Source organism: Ranitomeya imitator, chromosome 2, assembly GCF_032444005.1.
Source record: "Ranitomeya imitator isolate aRanImi1 chromosome 2, aRanImi1.pri, whole genome shotgun sequence".
Lineage (NCBI taxonomy): Eukaryota > Metazoa > Chordata > Amphibia > Anura > Dendrobatidae > Ranitomeya > Ranitomeya imitator.
Genome location: NC_091283.1, coordinates 810,921,971 through 810,939,810, shown reverse-complemented (window position 1 = coordinate 810,939,810; position 17,840 = coordinate 810,921,971). Strand labels below are relative to the sequence as shown.

Genomic DNA, 17,840 nt, shown 5'->3' with positions numbered 1-17,840 from the left:
TGCATATATTTTGGTTTAATGGTCAGAATTAAAGAGTACCTTTCACCAAATTTGTCATGTTGAATTAGATATATTACCTAATAGTGGCTCCGAAGAAGAATAATATATATATATATATATATATATATATATATATATATATAATTTTATTCAGTCTTTCTGTTGCGGTGATATTAGCACCTAATAGGTTAACTTTAATGGAGTCCAAGTGGGTGTTATCATACAGTTTTCACTAGGGGCGTGTACTTCTGCCTCTTGTATGTAAATAAAGTAGGACCTGTGATGATGTCTTCATGGTCACATGACCAAAGTTCACTGGTCCTGCCAGCCATAGTATGCAGCCTAGTATGCTGCAGAACCTCATAATACACCTCAGCTGCTAGGAAATCTGATAATATCCTGTCAATAACAGTTTACTGCAAAATGATGTCGCAAGATGAATGTTCACTCATATACCCCGTGTCCATCAGTGCACTCTGTACTGCTTCCTTCAATTCTTTTCTACCAAATACTTTTATGGAGAACACTAAATAGACTCTCACATCCACCAATGTGACAATTTTTATATTTTCATCTAGTTAATGGCTTCAAACTGTGTAATGTATCTTCAGTGATAATTTAGTAAGCACACTCTGTTTGGCAGGGCCAGTCAACCCCGGTGATGTGAATCTGTTGACAATCTCACAGGTTCTTCAGCACTTCTATGTTGCTTGTTGCTTATGATTGGTCAGCATCATAGAAGAGGCAGAATTACATATCTAAGTGAAAACTATCTGTGACATAAAAAAACAAACAAGATAAGGAAAATTTTTCATTCCGCCCTGCAGCCACTATTACATTGTGTGACCAGTTCAACATCAAAAATTTGTTGAAAGGTCCTCTTTAAAGGAGCTTATTTTATTGTTTGTGCCCAACACTAAAGTAAATGTATATCATAATCAGTCCTTTGAATGCCCCAATCCCTTCTTAAGTGGGTGCAAAGCCTTATCCAGGTATCTCAGACAGTTGTATTACAAGTCTCAGCATGCAATGCTTTTTGAGGTTCAAAGGGTGTCTTTGGCAAGTACTAGATTACACTTCAAAACATATTGGCCCCAATCCATCAAAGTTTTTACCCTAGAAAAATGTCATAAAACATTTTGAAAAGTTGCAAAAATTTTGTTCAATGCAAAGTTGAGGAGGAATGTGTTGCAACTTTTGTCATTTTCATGCAAGTTTTTGGGCATATTTATCAAAATGAGTGGAACTGGTGTGGAGCTGGAGTGAGATACAGAGTGGCTACACCAGCCTGTCAAATTCTTTAAAACTGTGGCACTTCTTTCTCTAGAAATATTATTTCAGTCATTGACAGGAATAGCATTTCTGTCAAGGTGCACAGGAATGCACATCACTGATACGATGAGATGAATTAAGTTGTGTGCCACTTATAAAGAATATGTCAAATTAACTACTATCCTGCAGATAAAGGGTTAATTTTCTGCTTAATAGCCTTAAGTAGGTGCTCAGGTAAAAATTAACTTTATTTCTCCCTGGAGCCGCTGGCTTTCAGTCATGCAGGTGTGCCCAAAGCAATTACAGTCACCACTCACAGCACTGAGAGCAGAGGCTGTAAGAACGCCCCGGCACTGAATGACAGTCAGCCCTGAACTGTTGCACAGATTGTTAAGGCTAGGGGAACGCACCGAGTATAGGAAGGAAACAACAAGGTGTGTTGACAGCCCGGGGTCCACCGTGCAGAGATATCTGCTGCAAAGTAATTGGCGGCACTATATAAGCAAATGCTGTTAACTTCACAGAATCGCAAAGGTATGAAAACGCTGTGCCTTGTTAACCTCTCAGAGGATCACAACTACCTAACTGAGCAAAGCAAAGAGTAGTCATGCAGTCAGCATAGCACACAAACAACTCCTCACCGAAGGTGCAGGTATTCTAGGGGCTTATTTCAGCCGGGCCCTGAATCCAAGCATACAAAACTCCTCACCGGAGGTGCCGGTATTGTAGGGGCTTATTTCAGCCAACCCTAACCACATGCAGACATACTTATTTATAAGTGGTGTATCATAGGATACAACCCTTTCCTTTTTAAAAAAAAATGAAGAAATAAATATAGTTATTTTACTACATTCCTGCTGGATTCATCGATTTTTCACATGCAGACATGACCACCAAGTAGCAAAGCTCATAACACAGGTTGATGCTACTGCATGGCCGTGCGGCAATGTGAACCTTTTATAGCTGCAGCAGACAAGGCCCTTCCTAGTGGTCCAATGGGAGCTGCTACAGGGCCTGAGCGTGTGACCCCTGACCTCCAATGAGAGATCCTCCCGTGGGCATGCTCAGTGTATGCAAAGGAGGACTTAGTCCCAGAAAAGCCTGCTCGCCGCTGACCAGTGCAGCCTACAACAGCAGAGCCTGGAAAGGCAGCAGTAACCCTTTGCACAGTATGAGGCTGAGCGAGATGCTGGGACCAACGTCTCAGCTGAGCAGGCTTCACTGCGGCTGATGTGGAATGGGAGACTGCAGCAAACATGGTTCTAGATTCCCCCTGTGCAGCGGCGGGAACTCAACTCCTAACACAGTTGTTGCAAAATTGGATTCAAATTTACAAAATTTTCTTTCTTTGTTATGAATTTATGATAAATAGATGAAGCTTTCCTTTTCTGAAGAACAAGTCCGACCCGGGGACAATGTAAACCTGAAAATCTCAGCAGATGGTGGATCCCTTTGCTCTGTGAGATCTGTAGATAAAGGATATTTGCTCGAGAAGCCTCATGACGACAGTTATCTGTTAAGGATTGTGGTAAGTTCGATAAACACATATATTACTTTGCTTTTTTTCTGATTAGAAATTAATGGGGGTACGCTAGATTATATGACATTGCAGAAAACTCGCAGTGATATACGACTATACAGGATGCTGTAGGTAAAGTATGAGTGGTCTGTAAAGAAGTAGAGAGCACTTAAAAATAAGCACTAAACATACGATAAGATAGCCACCAATAATATCAGTGCTCGATAAACAGAGTCTACATTTGTGACCAAAGGTTTGAGACTGATGCAAATTTTGGTTTGCATTAATCATTTTCATTGATTAAGCTCTATCGCACTGTTTGGCACATCTACTGTAAAGAAATTATTGGAGATGAAAAGGAAAGATATATATCTTGATATTGTGTTAGACAGTAGATAGAAAAAAATATTTAGAATTGAGAGTCCTCAGTTGTTGATACCTTTTAATGGTTAACTGGAAAGATGGTAACAAATTGCAAGCTTTTGAGACTACTGAGGTCTAGTGATGAGTGAATATAGTCGTTACTCGAGATTTCCCGAGCACGCTCGGGTGTCATCCGAGTATTTTTTAGTTCTCGGAAATTTAGTTTTTATTGCCTAAACTAAATTTCCAAGCACTAAAAAATACTCGGGAGACACCCGAGCGTGCTCGGGATATCTCGAGTAACGAGTATATTCGCTCATTACTACTCAGGTCCCTTCATCAGGTGTAGACTTATTAGTCTGAAGAATCACATATTTATGCAAAATACAGTCCAGGAATAATGCCATAGATAAGACAGGTGACGTGAAGCAGAACTACCATTATGTGAAAGTGATAAACAGTTGTGTCCCTAAATATTGGAACAGTTCATAGATAAGGAAGTCTAAATGTTTTATGGTCCTCTGAATTGGTCTGGTTCTGTGTTATGATGACCCCACATGGTCTGAGGAGAAAATTCCTTAATTGATGTAAAAAGACATAAATCCATGCGACACATTCATTCCTGCATTGAGTGTGTCAAAGGTCGTCATCAGTTTATACTCCCAAACTCTTCTATCTCTCTGAGATTTGAAATTACCCTTTAATACAAGTAATCTCATGTCCATGGTGCTATGATCAGGGAGACAAAAATGTCTTGCCACAGGTACTTCTATTCTTTTATCTCTTATTGTGTGGCGGTGAGAGTTCATCCTTGTTCTCAGTTTTTGCCCTGTCTCCCCAACATACAGACCCCCAGCCAGACATTTGGTACATATAATTAAGTACACCACATTAGATGTGATGCAGCTGAAAGTACCTGGGATCTTGTAGTCCTGATGTGAATTGACGATCTTTATCTTGTCCATGGTCATTATAAATGGACAGGTTTTACATTTTTTCTGGTTGCAAGGAAAGGTTCCTGCAGCTATTTGAGAGGACAGGGAGCTTCTGACAATGATGCTTCTTAGATTTGGGGGCTGCCTAAAACACAGTAGTGGGGGGTCTGGAAAAATGGATTGTAATCGGGCATCTTTTTGTAGTAAAGGTTGTAATTTCCGTGCAGCTCCCCTTAGCACCTTCAGATTTGGATTGTAGGTGACTACTAGAGGCACCCGGTTATTTTCTTCTTTAGCTTTGTAATGTAGCAGGTGATTCCTTAATATTCTGGTGGCTCTTGTAATTTGGTTTTGAATTGTTCTTGGATGGTAGCCCTGATTCAAAAAGGGCTTTCTGAGGTGACCAAGGTGTTCATCCCTATCCATTGGGTTGGAACATATACGACTGTATCTGATAGCTTGGCTGTAGACAACAGAGTTTTTTTAATGTATTTTGGATGGAAACTGTCCCATTTAAGGTATGTTGGATGGTCGATTGGCTTCTGATACAGGGATGTCTCTACTTCATTTTTCTGCAGCTTGATGATGGTGTCCAAAAAGTGCTGGAGTAGCTGAGTGTTAAGTTGATGGTGGGATGAAATTGATTAAACTGTTCATGGAACGTCTTTAGCTGTGGCCCAGACTCCATCCAGATGATTAAAATGTCATCAATGTAGCGGTAGTAGGCCTGAGGCCTGATGGGACATGAGGACAAAAAATTGCTTTCAAGCTTAGCCATGAAAAGATTAGCATACTGTGGGGCCATTTTACTTCCCATTGCTGTACCCGTCTCCTGTAGATATATCTTGTTGTGAAATTTAAAGTAATTGCGGGTGAGGATGAATTTTATAAGTTTCACCACAGAATCAGCATCAGTCCCTGTGTTTTCCAGGAAGAATTTGCAGGCATTTATTCCATCCTGAGGTGGGATATTAGAGTACAAAGATTGCACATCCATGGTTGCCAGGATGGTTCCTTTTGGTAGAGGACCTATTGCTGATAGTTTATTCAATAGATCAGTTGTGTCCTGCATGTAGCTGGGTGTATCCTTTACCAAGGGTTTAAGAATACCCTCTACCCATCCAGATACCTGCTCAGTAAGGGTGCCCACACATGAAATAATTGGTCTTTCTGGATTTCCAGATTTGTAGATTTTGGGATGCATGTAGAATATCCCTGTTCTTGGACTTTTTGGTATCAGGCCATCGGCTCTTGTGGATTCGTCAGGCAGACAAGATACCAACTTGTTTAGTTCCTTGTAATAGTCCTGTGTAGGATCCGACTCCAATTTTTTGTAGTAGCGTGTGTCCATAAGTTGTGTCTTTGCTTCCTTCATATAGTCTGATGTGTTCATCATGACTATTGCACCAGCCTTGTCAGCAGGTTTGATGATGATTTCTTTGTTGCTTTTCAGAGACTGTATGGCCTTTCTCTCCTGGGCACTGATGTTGGATGCTTTTCCCCTGTTAGTATCTATAATGGTGGATTTTATCAAATGTCTGAAGGAGTCTATATATTTATCCAAATGAGGGTTGCGTCCATGTGGAGGTGTCCAGTCTGACCTCTTCTTGGTTGTTAGGATCCCTTTTCCTTCAGTCCAAGTGTTTTCTGAATCTTCTGTATCATTGAAATATTCCCTCAGGCGCAGTCTCCTGAAAAAGTGTTCCATATCACTGCAGACCTCAGTTTTATCCAGAGTCTTAGCAGGACAAAATGAGAGTCCTCTAGAAAGCACAGCCAGCTCACCGCCACAGAAGAGAAAAAAGAATAGATGTACCTGTGGAAAGAGATTTTTGTCTCCCTGATCATAGCACCATGGACATGAGATTACTTGTATTAAAGGGTAAATTTAAATCTCAGAGAACCAGAAGAGTTTGGGAGTATAAACTGATGACGACCTTTGACACACTCAGTGCAGGAAAGAATGTGTCGCATGGATTTATGTCTTTTACATCAATTAAGGAATTTGCTCCTCAGACCATGTGGGGTCATCATAACACAGAACCAGACCAATTCAGAGGACCATAAAATATTTACACTTCCTTATCTATGAACTGTTCCTATATTTATGGACACAACTGTTTATCACTTTCACGTAATGGTAATTCTGCTTCACATCACCTGTCTTATCTATGACATATTTCTGGACTGTATTGTGCATAAATATGTGATTCTTCAGAATTTCTATTAGTCTATGCCTGATGAAGGGACCTGAGTAGTCTCGAAAGCTACAATTTGTTACCATCTTTTCAGTTAGTCATTAAAAGGTATCAACCACTGAGGACTCTCAATTCCAAATATTTTTCATGAGAATAAAAGGTGAGTCCTTCCATGAGTCCTATGTCATGCCAACAGTAAAGCTTCCCCAGACTATTCATGATGGGGTTGCTTTTCATTCAAGAGGGTGGGAACACTTACAATTCTGACTAAGTATATTGCCAGGAATAAAGAATGCTATCTAAACGCCCTCCAAGAGCAACTTATCTCAATAAACCAAGAACAATTGGGTGAAGAACAATGCTTTTTCCACTATAATGGAGCCAAGAATCAGAGATAAAGTCATATCTAAGTGGCCTGGTAAACATTTTGGATCCATAACCAGGAAACTCCCCAGGTCTCAATTCCATTGCATGCCAGTCCTCAAAAAGTGGGTGAATAAACAAGGACAGAAACAAGCATTGAAATTGTGATAGACTACAAGACTGATTAGGCAAGAAGGGTTGTCATCAGTCAGTATTTGGCCCCAAAGCTGTTATCCAACAAGTCAGGATGAATTGCAGAAAAAAAAAACAGGTCAATACTGTAAATATTGAGGGCCCCAATTCCTTATGGTGATAATGACAGGAATATGGCTTAAAGCATCTCCAAATATTGCAGAATTTTTGTGTATCATGAAGTTGCCCAAAAATGTTGTGTCTTTTGACTTATACACACCAATTTTGGGAGCTGGGGACGGAATGGAACATTGCAACACCAATCAGAGAAATTTATTAAATGTGATGGTGTTCCTTACGTCAGCAATGTTACTCCACGCTCTGTCTGGAGTAATATTTCTAGCAAGGCACATGAAGGTACATGCCACGGATAAGATGCGCCTAATTAATTAAGTGGTGCGTTTTATTTCTGCATGCCCATCATACATATGAAACGCCAGTCTTAATGAATCGGGGCTTGAGTCTTTCCATAGACTTGATATATTTGCCAAAAAATAGCCTAAAAATGTAGAAACATTTGACCACTGAAATTTCTAACTAAAAGATCTATAAGCACTGAAACACTAAAACTTTATGTAAACTAAAATATGTGTCAGTCTCAAAACTTGGCAACAACTGTAGAAACTAAGTATTTCGCGAGATGATATTATCAAAGAGAGAACAATGATATGACCCAGATGGGGTTCTTTTACAATATACAAAGGTATTCACTATAGACTGGAATTTAACAGATGCTACATTACAGTTTCAATTAATGCGTTATAAGTTTTGGTTTTGCTTTTAGGAAAATTTGAAAAAGACTTTTCATAGTCATGGAATCAGACCAGCAATGTTCCAAGACAATCGCGAATTTGACCTTTTGAAGTTATTTGAGGTAAGCCATATTTGCTGAATATTATTCTTAGATTGCATTTTTTTATTTTTATTGAGTTAAAAGGATTGTCAGGCCTTTTTTTAATTTTAGAAACTGGATCAGTCTGATGTAAAATTCAAACTAAAATAACCCTCAAAGATCTTCCATGCTCTTTAGCCAAAAAACAAAGCGTGAAGACTAGTGGGGACCCTCGCATGAAATATCCAGACAACAATAAATTAAGCATAAATGGCATAACTTGCATTATTCTTACACCAAGATGATGCTTGTAGAAGGGGGCATGTGTAACACCCCAAGTAACCGGTTGTTACAGTGGCATTGCTTTCCTCTCGGGGAGGGTGATGCCATGCTTGGAAGTGAGGAAGGATCCCTTTAACAGGTAACAAGTACATGCAAAGCTGTTCTGACTCCAGGCCAGAAGGGGGAGCTCCAGACCCAGATTCAGGGGAACTTCCCTATATATTCTGGCTGGAGGAGGTGTTAGAGTTTAGTCTGTCAGAGGGACAGAGGAGAAAGGAGTCAGACAGAGAGAGTCTGAGAGAGGAAAGCTGGGGCCATGTAGACACGTGGTTCTGCAGCTCCTGGAAAGAGCAGATTGTAAGAGACTGTGAGGAGAGCAGAAGCATAGGCGAAGTAAAGAGCTGGAGAGAGCTACCTGAGCTTCCTCCACGCTAAAGCGCAAGAAACCGATAGCCAGAAGACCGAGGTTGTGGGGGTAACTGCATCCCCCACAGCAGAAACCGGCGGACAGGAGATTGCAGGTCTCCTGCCCACCATTAACACCCGAAGACACAACAACACATAGAGCCCGGAGTCATACTTAGGGACACCTGTAAAATGGATTGAGTTGCCTGCCATGCGAGTAATGTCCTACTAACAGGGACAGATTGAAAGTGAGGACCTTGTGTGAGGCCTATGGCAGCAGGGGACTACAACACAGCACAGAGAGGAAGGCTTCCAACCCCACCTGGCTAGTCAGATTTCTGAATTGCTTCCAAGCTGGCCGGACCTCACCATCACCTGTGATCCATACCCTGGACTATGGCTGCCTTACACCAGTAAAAGGTAAAGAGACTGCAACTTTGTGTCCTCTGATTCTTTCTACACCATCTACCACTTGTCCCTACTACACTGGGAGCCCTGGGGGGCACTTATACCATCTCTGCTGCAATATGATCACCCCAGTGGACCCCATTAAGCAGCATCGGTCATCCCTGATTGAATACGACAGGTGGCGTCAAGAACAAACTTTCTTTTTTATTTTTTTTATTTAACAACCCCCTTTAAAGACCTTGCCTTTAACTTGGACGCCCAGGGCCACGGACTGGATCGCTGCCGCCGTGGCCAACCCTTTAACGACCACCAGACCGGGCCCGAGTACCCCAGGGTCCTAGCTGGCTCTCGAAACATCCAGGTGTGTTGTTTCTGCAGTCACTAAGTGTCAATATCATCTCTTGCTACCGAGATAAACATAATGTGGTGAAGATAATTATTAATATAGTGTACATTCTGCCATATTCCTTGTGATTTGGCAGTAAAATTCAAATAAAAAGACTATTTTATGATTAATCATCATTGGCTGGATATTTCAAGCAAGATTTGATTGTTTACTAGGTGGCAAGATCCCAGGGGATCAGATGATTGCATTAATAATAATAATCTTTATTTATATATAGTGCTAACATATTCGCAGCGCTTTACAGACATTATCATCGCTGTCCCCAATGGGGCTCACAATCTAGATTCCCTATCAGTGCGCCTTTGGAATGTGGGAGGAAACTGGAGTGCCTGGAGGAAACCCACGCAAACACAGGAGAACATACAAACTCCTTGCACACTAGATGCTATTTGTTGTTATATTGGATCCAGTTGGATGAACACATACGTGGGCTGCACTGCTGGGGTAGATCAGTTCTTCAGAAATGATTAGAATAAGGTTTTTTATTCACAATGAGTTTCAACAGTGAAAAAAAAAATTTGTTGTTTTCACTTGATAAAGATGCCGTTATGGGGCTGAAATGCGTTGTGAATAGAAAACCTTATTCTCATCATTTATGAAGAATTGCTTTACTCCAGCAGTGCAGCCCACCTATGTGTTCATCCTCCTGGATCCAATACCTCCTCGAGGATTTATCCACCAGCCATGGGGCAGCAGCTATTTTTCTTCATGCTTATATGGGAGGTGTGCCTTTGACAACTCCACTAAGTGAGTGTAACCCGCACTCTCCTACACTCCCACCATAGTTTATAACCCTATTGTGCGCTCTGTTTTCCACTTTTCCGTTTATTCACTTGTTATTATATGGAGTATTTATTTTCAAGCAGGAAAAAGAGACGGCAGCACTCACCAGTCTTGATGGCAGGTAATACTTTATTGATGCATGTTCTTCACGGCTCGGGGGTGCATATTTACAGAGTAGTGTGCAGGTAAAATGACGGCCGTTTCGCACTGCTCGAGCGCTTCAACAGGTCAGATTTGTTGAAGCGCTCAAGCAGCACGAAACGGCCGTTGTTTTACCTGCACACTACTCTGTAAATATGCACCCCCGAGCCGGGAAGAACATGCATCAATAAAGTATTACCTGCCATCAAGACTGGTGAGTGCTGCCGTCTCTTTTTCCTGCTTGGATTTCTACATTGTTGAACTTTCTTGGCAACAGCACCCGAAGTCTTGCCGTTCGGCTGCAATCCATGCTTGTTGAGTCCGGCGTGTCGGCTCGCTGGCGTCCTGGTGGTGTGGTCAGCTGTATCTTGTTTATATTTATTTTCAAGATTGGTGGGATATCCTGTAAGTTCTGAGGAAGAGGTCAACTCCTTTAACAAGACTAAATGTTCCAAATGGGAAAAATCAAGTAGATTTCACATATTTTATCATATTTTGATAATATTAATGGCAACAAAATGTTACTATAAAAACAATAACAGAGGGATAGTTTGAAACTGTGCATCTTGCATCTTAATGTGTGCTGCCTTGGAGATAGTTTGAGTGCGCCAAATAACAGTCATGTCTTAACAAACTGATGTGTCCCTGCCAAACTATTTTAGTGGGTTATGCCAATAGTTTGTCTGTGTGTGAGGGGGGTGGCATCATTTCTTGGTGTCATAAATGCATGTTGCCAACAATGTATAATAAAAATGTATCCCATGTTTATGAGAGTACTGTTGCCTGGCAAATTACTGGCGCTAATCAGGGGACCTAGGGTAGGACGTGTTTGGGGACCTATAGTCCCCATGATCCACTTCTTCATAGCCACCTATTAAATTTTATTGCAGGTCTAGTACTCTTATATTGGATTGACTCATTGTGTTCTGAATCGGCTTACATACCATATATTCTTTATTGCTTAGTCCATGTAATACCTTTTAGCAAATAAATGTATATAATTTATACAATGTGATTTTCTGGATTTTATTTTTGATATTCTATCTCTCAATGTTAAAATTAACCCACCCTTAAAATTATAGACTGTTCATGTCTTTGTCAGTGGGCAAACTTACAAAATCAGCAAGGGATCAAATAATTATTTCCCCCACTATATAACATCTAGTAGGTACCTGTTTTTCCAAGCTGCAATTTTTGTGCATGTCTCTGCATTGTCGGTTGCATTTCATTAATGATCTGGTAGAAGGTTTACACAGTAAAATATCGATATTTGCAGATGATACAAAACTATGTAAAGCAGTTAATACAAGAGAAGATAGTATTCTGCTACAGATGGATCTGAAACTTGGCTGAAAGGTGGCAGATGAGGTTTAACAATGATAAATGTAAGGTTATACACATGGGAAGAAGGAATCAATATCACCATTACACACTGAATGGGAAACCACTGGGTAAATCTGACAGGGAGAAGGACTTGGGGATCCTAGTTAATGGTGAACTTACCTGGAGCAGCCAGTGCCAGGCAGCAGCTGCCAAGGGAAACAGGATCATGAGGTTCATTAAAAGAGGTCTGGATACACATGATGAGAGCATTATACTGCCTCTGTACAAATCCCTAGTTAGACCGCACATGGAGTACTGTGTCCAGTTTTGGGCACCAGTGCTCAGGAAGGATATAATGGAACTAGAGAAAGTACAAAGGAGGGCAACAAAATTAATAAAGGGGATGGGAGAACTACAATACCCAGATAGATTAGCGAAATTAGGATTATTTAGTCTAGAAAAAAGACGACTGAGGGGCGATCTAATAACCATGTATAAGTATATAAGGGGACAATACAAATATCTCGCTGAGGATCTGTTTATACCAAGGAAGGTGACGGGCACAAGGGGGCATTCTTTGCGTCTGGAGGAGAGAAGGTTTTTCCACCAACATAGAAGAGGATTCTTTACTGTTAGGGCAGTGAGAATCTGGAATTGCTTGCCTGAGGAGGTGGTGATGGCGAACTCAGTCGAGGGGTTCAAGAGAGGCCTGGATGTCTTCCTGGAGCAGAACAATATTGTATCATACAATTATTAGGTTCTGTAGAAGGACGTAGATCTGGGGATTTATTATGATGGAATATAGGCTGAACTGGATGGACAAACGTCTTTTTTCGGCCTTACTAACTATGTTGCTATGTTACAGGAAGAGAAAACAATACTAACATTGTTATGAGTCTATGACAAATTCACAATTTTTTTTTTTTTTAATTCTTTATTTAAGAAAATTTTTTCATAACACAACATAACAGACTCAAATAGAATAACCTACAGCGGCCATTCATAGAATAAACAGTGAGTAATTGTAATACACGATTGGTTCAGAACATGAATAGTGCCACATTACAATCGGAACAAAAATCATGTAAACATGTGAACAGCCAGGTATACAGTAGATCAAAAGCAATTGCACAATTTAATCATCAGTTGTTGTACATTCAAAAGTGATGTCCATGTGACTTTTTGTAGTTGCTTTTTGCCATAACAAAGCCGAAATTTCAATATTTCTGTAATTTAAGATATTAAATAGAGATGATCAAATTGATCAACTGTGAGGTGAGTTTCCTAAACATCTCATATCTTGGTGACGTCAAACAATTTGCAGTTAAATTCATACAGATTGCCAAAAGAACTGCTCAGTCCCATCTTCCACATTGAAAAGAGCCCCCAGAGAGCAGGTTAACATGACAGCAGACAATGCAGCGTATGTTTCCCCATAATGCCTTGTAGCTATCTCATCGCATGGTCTATCGCAGCCAATCAATAGGGACTATAACAGGCATATAAAAGATAAGGGCAGGGAAAGCATTGGTCAATTTAGGCTTTTACAGTCTTTGATTAATAACAGCCAGATTCAAGTGACAGGGAGGTGCAGAACCTGCAGAGTCAGTGTGATTTTGAATTGGTTGAAATACTACAATAACATAACAGCACTTTAATTTTTTTGGTTTATTCTTGATGCACTACAAAGAAGCAGGGAAGCTTGTAATTCATCTCAGTCCTAATTCTCCTACTGAAGTAAAATAATGAAACCAAGGCTTGTGTATCAGAGAAAGTGTGTTTCCTGGCACGTGAGACAAATAGGTCTTAAACGATATCAATTTGATGGCAAGAGTGAGAAACAGACAGACATCCAGCACATTGTCTGACACTGATTTTATTACTTTGCATTCCAAACTATTGTACTACTTTTTACTGCAAGGATGAAAACTGTTAATATGAAATCTGCCATTGGCAGGTGATGAGGGCTTTGCATCGCTTACTGAAGAATGTGAAAGGAAATATTTTTATCTTTCATAACTTCAACTTTTGAGGTATAACTCTGCTTAGGATTAAGCCCCTGCAAAGGAATCGGCACAGAGAGCAAGAATTTTTATTTTTTTTAAAATGTTGACATTATGTGAATCAATTTTCTTTAGGTCTCTGCTTCATACTCATCTTTTGTGGAAATCATAATTTTATGTTTAAAAATCTACTGATTTGACTTTCCCCAATAGTACCCTATGCAGTAATCGGTTTATTAATTAGTTTATGAGACAGCTATTCAATGCTGATCAACAAGAGATGACAATATTAAGCAGTTATCTCGAGAAGGCTTTGGTTCTTGAAAGATTTCAGGTTCAACAGAATTTAATTTTCATTAGTAATGGCTAATTCTTCTGGTGACGAAGTGTCTACTGCCAGTTCTTCAGTAACAAATTACCTAATACAGGTTCTTCAATCAACAGTTTTATTTGTCGGTATTAAGTCTCATGCATGGAGTGGGTGAATGAATGGATCCATCAAATAAAAAAAGCACCTCTTGTCGACTGGCTAAATATAAAGTAAGTTGGTTGATGTGACCAAGTCAATATTTTTCTTTCTTTTTTAGGAAAACCACTTACTCATTTTTACCAACACTGGCTCAAAAGACGTGGCTCCCCGTATGTCTGTAAAAAAGAAAGCCACTAAAGGTACTTCCATAAATCTAAATCATTATGTGAAGGTCGCATGGGTCAAGGTTTATCATTGTGACCATGAAACAGGAGAAAATGCTGCTCAGGGAACCTGTGAACAAACTTCTTTCTTCATTCTTTCTGTATGTGACAGCTGACACCCCACAGCAACACCCGGGAAGGATCGGTGCTATCCAGGGCCGGTTTTAGACAAAGTGGGGCCCTAGGCAAAAAATTTAAAGTGGGGCCCCAAATGCTAACATTGTAAAATCACAGAAACATTTAAGTTACAGTACATGAGCAGGATGCGGATACAGTTGGTGGAGGGGCCTGGAGCCAGTGCTCACACTGTGGCCCCCATATTTAGGTGCCTTATATCGGCCAACAGGTCTGCCACTATTAGCTGTATGCAGGGGTGTTGCTCGGGTCAGAAAAGATTGGGGGCCCAAGCCCCAAGACAAAGAGTTACCCCCAACCCCCTCTTAATTTTTTTTTTTAACACCATAGATAATACAGTGATAACTCTCTGAGTACAGATAATTTAGTATATATCACATGCAGTCCTATGTAACACCACAGATAGTCTTACTCTGAAACGCTATGCCTATGTTCACACGCAGCATTTTTTTCAGTAGCCAAAACCTTTTCTATTAGCAGTAAAAGTGTTGCGTTCAAAACACCTGTTTTTCAGCTTGTTCTGCGGTGTTCTTCACACTTTTTTGAGCTTTTTTTGGGGGGTGAGGATGTTTGCTTTGTCTACAGTAAGTTTAAGACCACATTCATATGATCAGTATTTGGTCAGTATTGGGTCAGTATTTCACATCAGCATATGTAAGCCAAAACCAGGAGGGTGATAAATACAGAAGTGGTGACATGTTTCTCAGGGTATGTGCACACGCTGCGGATTTTGCTGTGGATCTGCAGCAGTTTTCCATGCGTTGTACAGCACCATGTAAACATATGGAAAACAAAATCCGCCATACACATGCTGCGGAAAATACCACGCAGAAATGCTGCGTTGTATTTTCTGCAGCATGTCAATTCTTTGTGCAGATTCCGCAACGTTTTACACCTGCTCCACAATAGAAAGCCGCAGGTGTAAAAACGCTGTTGAAAACCGCACAAAAAACATGGTAATTCCACCGTAAATCTGCAGGTAAAATGGAGGGCGTTTTACCTGCAGATTTTTAGGAAACTGTGGAAAAATCTGTGGCAGATTCCGCAACCTGTGCACATAGCCTCATTGTTCCACTGCTGTTTCTGCATTACAAATACTGATGTGAAATACTGAACATGTGAACGAGACCTAATAGTTTAATTCATCAAAACCACTTAAATTGCAGTGAGAAATGCCATTGCAATATCCGCAACTTTTTTATTCTTTCATTGCTTTCTACGGGTGAAAACACACTGAAAGAAGTGACACGCTACAGATTTATAAAGCGCTACAGTTCTGAAATCCAGTCAGAAAACAAACAAGCGCATGCAGGAGATTTCGGAAATCTCCTATGTTTTGCTGGCACTTTGAAAAGCAGCTTTTCGCCATGTTCACATGCAGAATTTTTGCAGCTTTTTCTTCTGCAAATAAGAAGTTTACAACATTTTACAGCACAAGCAAAATCTGAGATTTTCAGAAATCTCCTGCACACCCTTTTATTTTCCCCTAACTGAATTTCACAACTGCAGCCTTTTTTAAATCTGCAGCGTGTCACTTTCAGCAATTTGTTTCACCCGTAGAAAGCAATAAAAAGTTTAAAAAATGCTGCAAAAGTTGCAACGTTGTTTTTCGCTGCGTTTTTTTGCGAATAACACTAACTTTATTAAACATGTACTGTACACAAAATGCATACTGTAAAAAACAAACAGCAAAAGCTCTAAGGGTGTGTGCCCGCAATCAGTAAATGCTGTGGGTCGGCTGCTGTGTACTTGTGCAGCGTCCAACCCGCAGCGGCCACATGTTACAGTATAGTGGAGGAGATTTCAAGAAATTCCATCTCTACTATGCGTGCACTGACACCCACACCTCACTTGCGGAGACGGACATGGGGCGCGTCTCTCCAGACTGCAGCATGCCAATTTATATGGCGTAGACACGAGTCTCCACCAGAGAAATCTCACCCCTGCAATATATAGGACGCGGTGATTCTGCACGGTTCAATGAACACACGCGGAATCACCTGTGTTCAATACATGGCAGCACTTTGGACGCAGCATGATGTCCACTGCGTACAGAGGTTGCCATTTCCAGATACTCTGCACATACCCTAAATAAAGGGTGCTTTGAAAGCAGTGTTTTTACTGCCAAGAGAGCAGGCTTTGGCTGCAAAAAAATGCACCAAAAACGCTGATTCCTATGCACACCTGTACTATATGTGTATAGTTTACCCTTATTATTTCACTTGGGAATTTATTTATTTCTATATAATAAATACTCTGATTCAGCAGACAATATTCCTGCCTTGTGTCATCCAGGCAATAGTGACAGGAGGTCGCCCTGTCAGATTACAAGCAATGATTTAGTGACTGATCAGAGCCTATGCTATTCCCTGCTGTATGTGACTGTGAAACCTGATCCTATAGCAATCAGCACAGAGCTCCAGGACCACTGCACTGAGGGGATCTCAAGGGGGGTTTGGGAGACACGCACTGGGACTACAGAACAATGCACAGCATTATTCACTGCTGAAAACCCTCTGGGCACTTCATACAGGGTTGCAGATGCAGGGGGCCTCCTTGTAGGTGGGGGCCCCAGGCATATGCCTGGTCTGCCTGTGCCAAACGCCGGCCCTGGTGCTATCACAATCACATGGGCATTTAACCTCTCTGATGCTGCTGTCAGTAGTGGCTTTCTGACTTTAATATAACTCTCATCATTCTCTTCTGCTTGCGCAGATCGCCAGCAGAGCAGGGGAGAATGAGAGCCATCTTCAGCACCCGCCACCAAGAAAAAGCGCTTACAGTAGCGCTTCTTTCCCGGCGTCCATCTGTATTGTACTGATCTGGGACGTGTGAAAGAGGCCTTACATTTGTGAAAAAATGGCAACACAAGCCAGATTTATTTATTCTTTTTACAAATTGCTTAATTTGTTTTCACCATCTAAGTAAAAAAAAACTATTCAAGTTTTGTGACTCTGCAATCAAAGTAAAAAATAATGTTTTCAGTTCATTTTATCTATCTATATAATCGTCTAAGGTCCACTTCCGTCTGTTTGTCTGTCTGTCTGTTTGTCTGTCACGGAAATCCCGCGTTGCTGATTGGTCGCAGTCGGCTGGGCGCGACCAATCAGCAACAGGCACAGTCCGGCCGCGAATTGGCCCCTCCCTACTCCCCTTCAGTCAGTGCCCCCTCCATACTCCCCTCCAGTCAGAGCCCACATAGCATTTTAGTAGTCCGTTAAACGGACTGCGTTACACATGACATAACGCAGTGTAACGCAGTCCGTTAATGCTGCCATTAACCCTGTGTGACCAACTTTTTACTATTGATGCTGCCTATACAGCATCAATAGTAAAAATAAAAACATATACTGTTAAAATAATTAATAAAAAAAAATCATTATATTCTCACCTTCCAGCGTCCGCGGCAGCCTTTCCCGCTCCTCTCGACACTCCGGTCCCAAGAATGCATTGCGGCAATGACCCGTGATGACGTAAAATAACTAAAGCAATTGTTACCATCCACCTCTCGTGTCTCCCCTTTTCCCCATAGTTTGTAAGCTTGCGAGCAGGGCCCTCATTCCTCCTGGTATCTGTTTTGAACTGTA

At 40.9% G+C, this 17,840-nt stretch overlaps 1 protein-coding gene across 1 annotated transcript in view; it reads left to right on the top strand.

The window, feature by feature from the left end:
* Nucleotides 1-17,840, top strand: part of LOC138665902 (alpha-2-macroglobulin-like protein 1) — a 134,014-nt gene that overhangs the window by 62,957 nt on the left and 53,217 nt on the right. Inside the window, exons 15-17 of the mRNA XM_069753855.1 lie at nucleotides 2,645-2,800; nucleotides 7,627-7,716; nucleotides 14,013-14,094. Coding sequence (XP_069609956.1) covers nucleotides 2,645-2,800; nucleotides 7,627-7,716; nucleotides 14,013-14,094 — 328 coding nt within the window. The remainder of the gene's footprint in view (nucleotides 1-2,644; nucleotides 2,801-7,626; nucleotides 7,717-14,012; nucleotides 14,095-17,840) is intronic.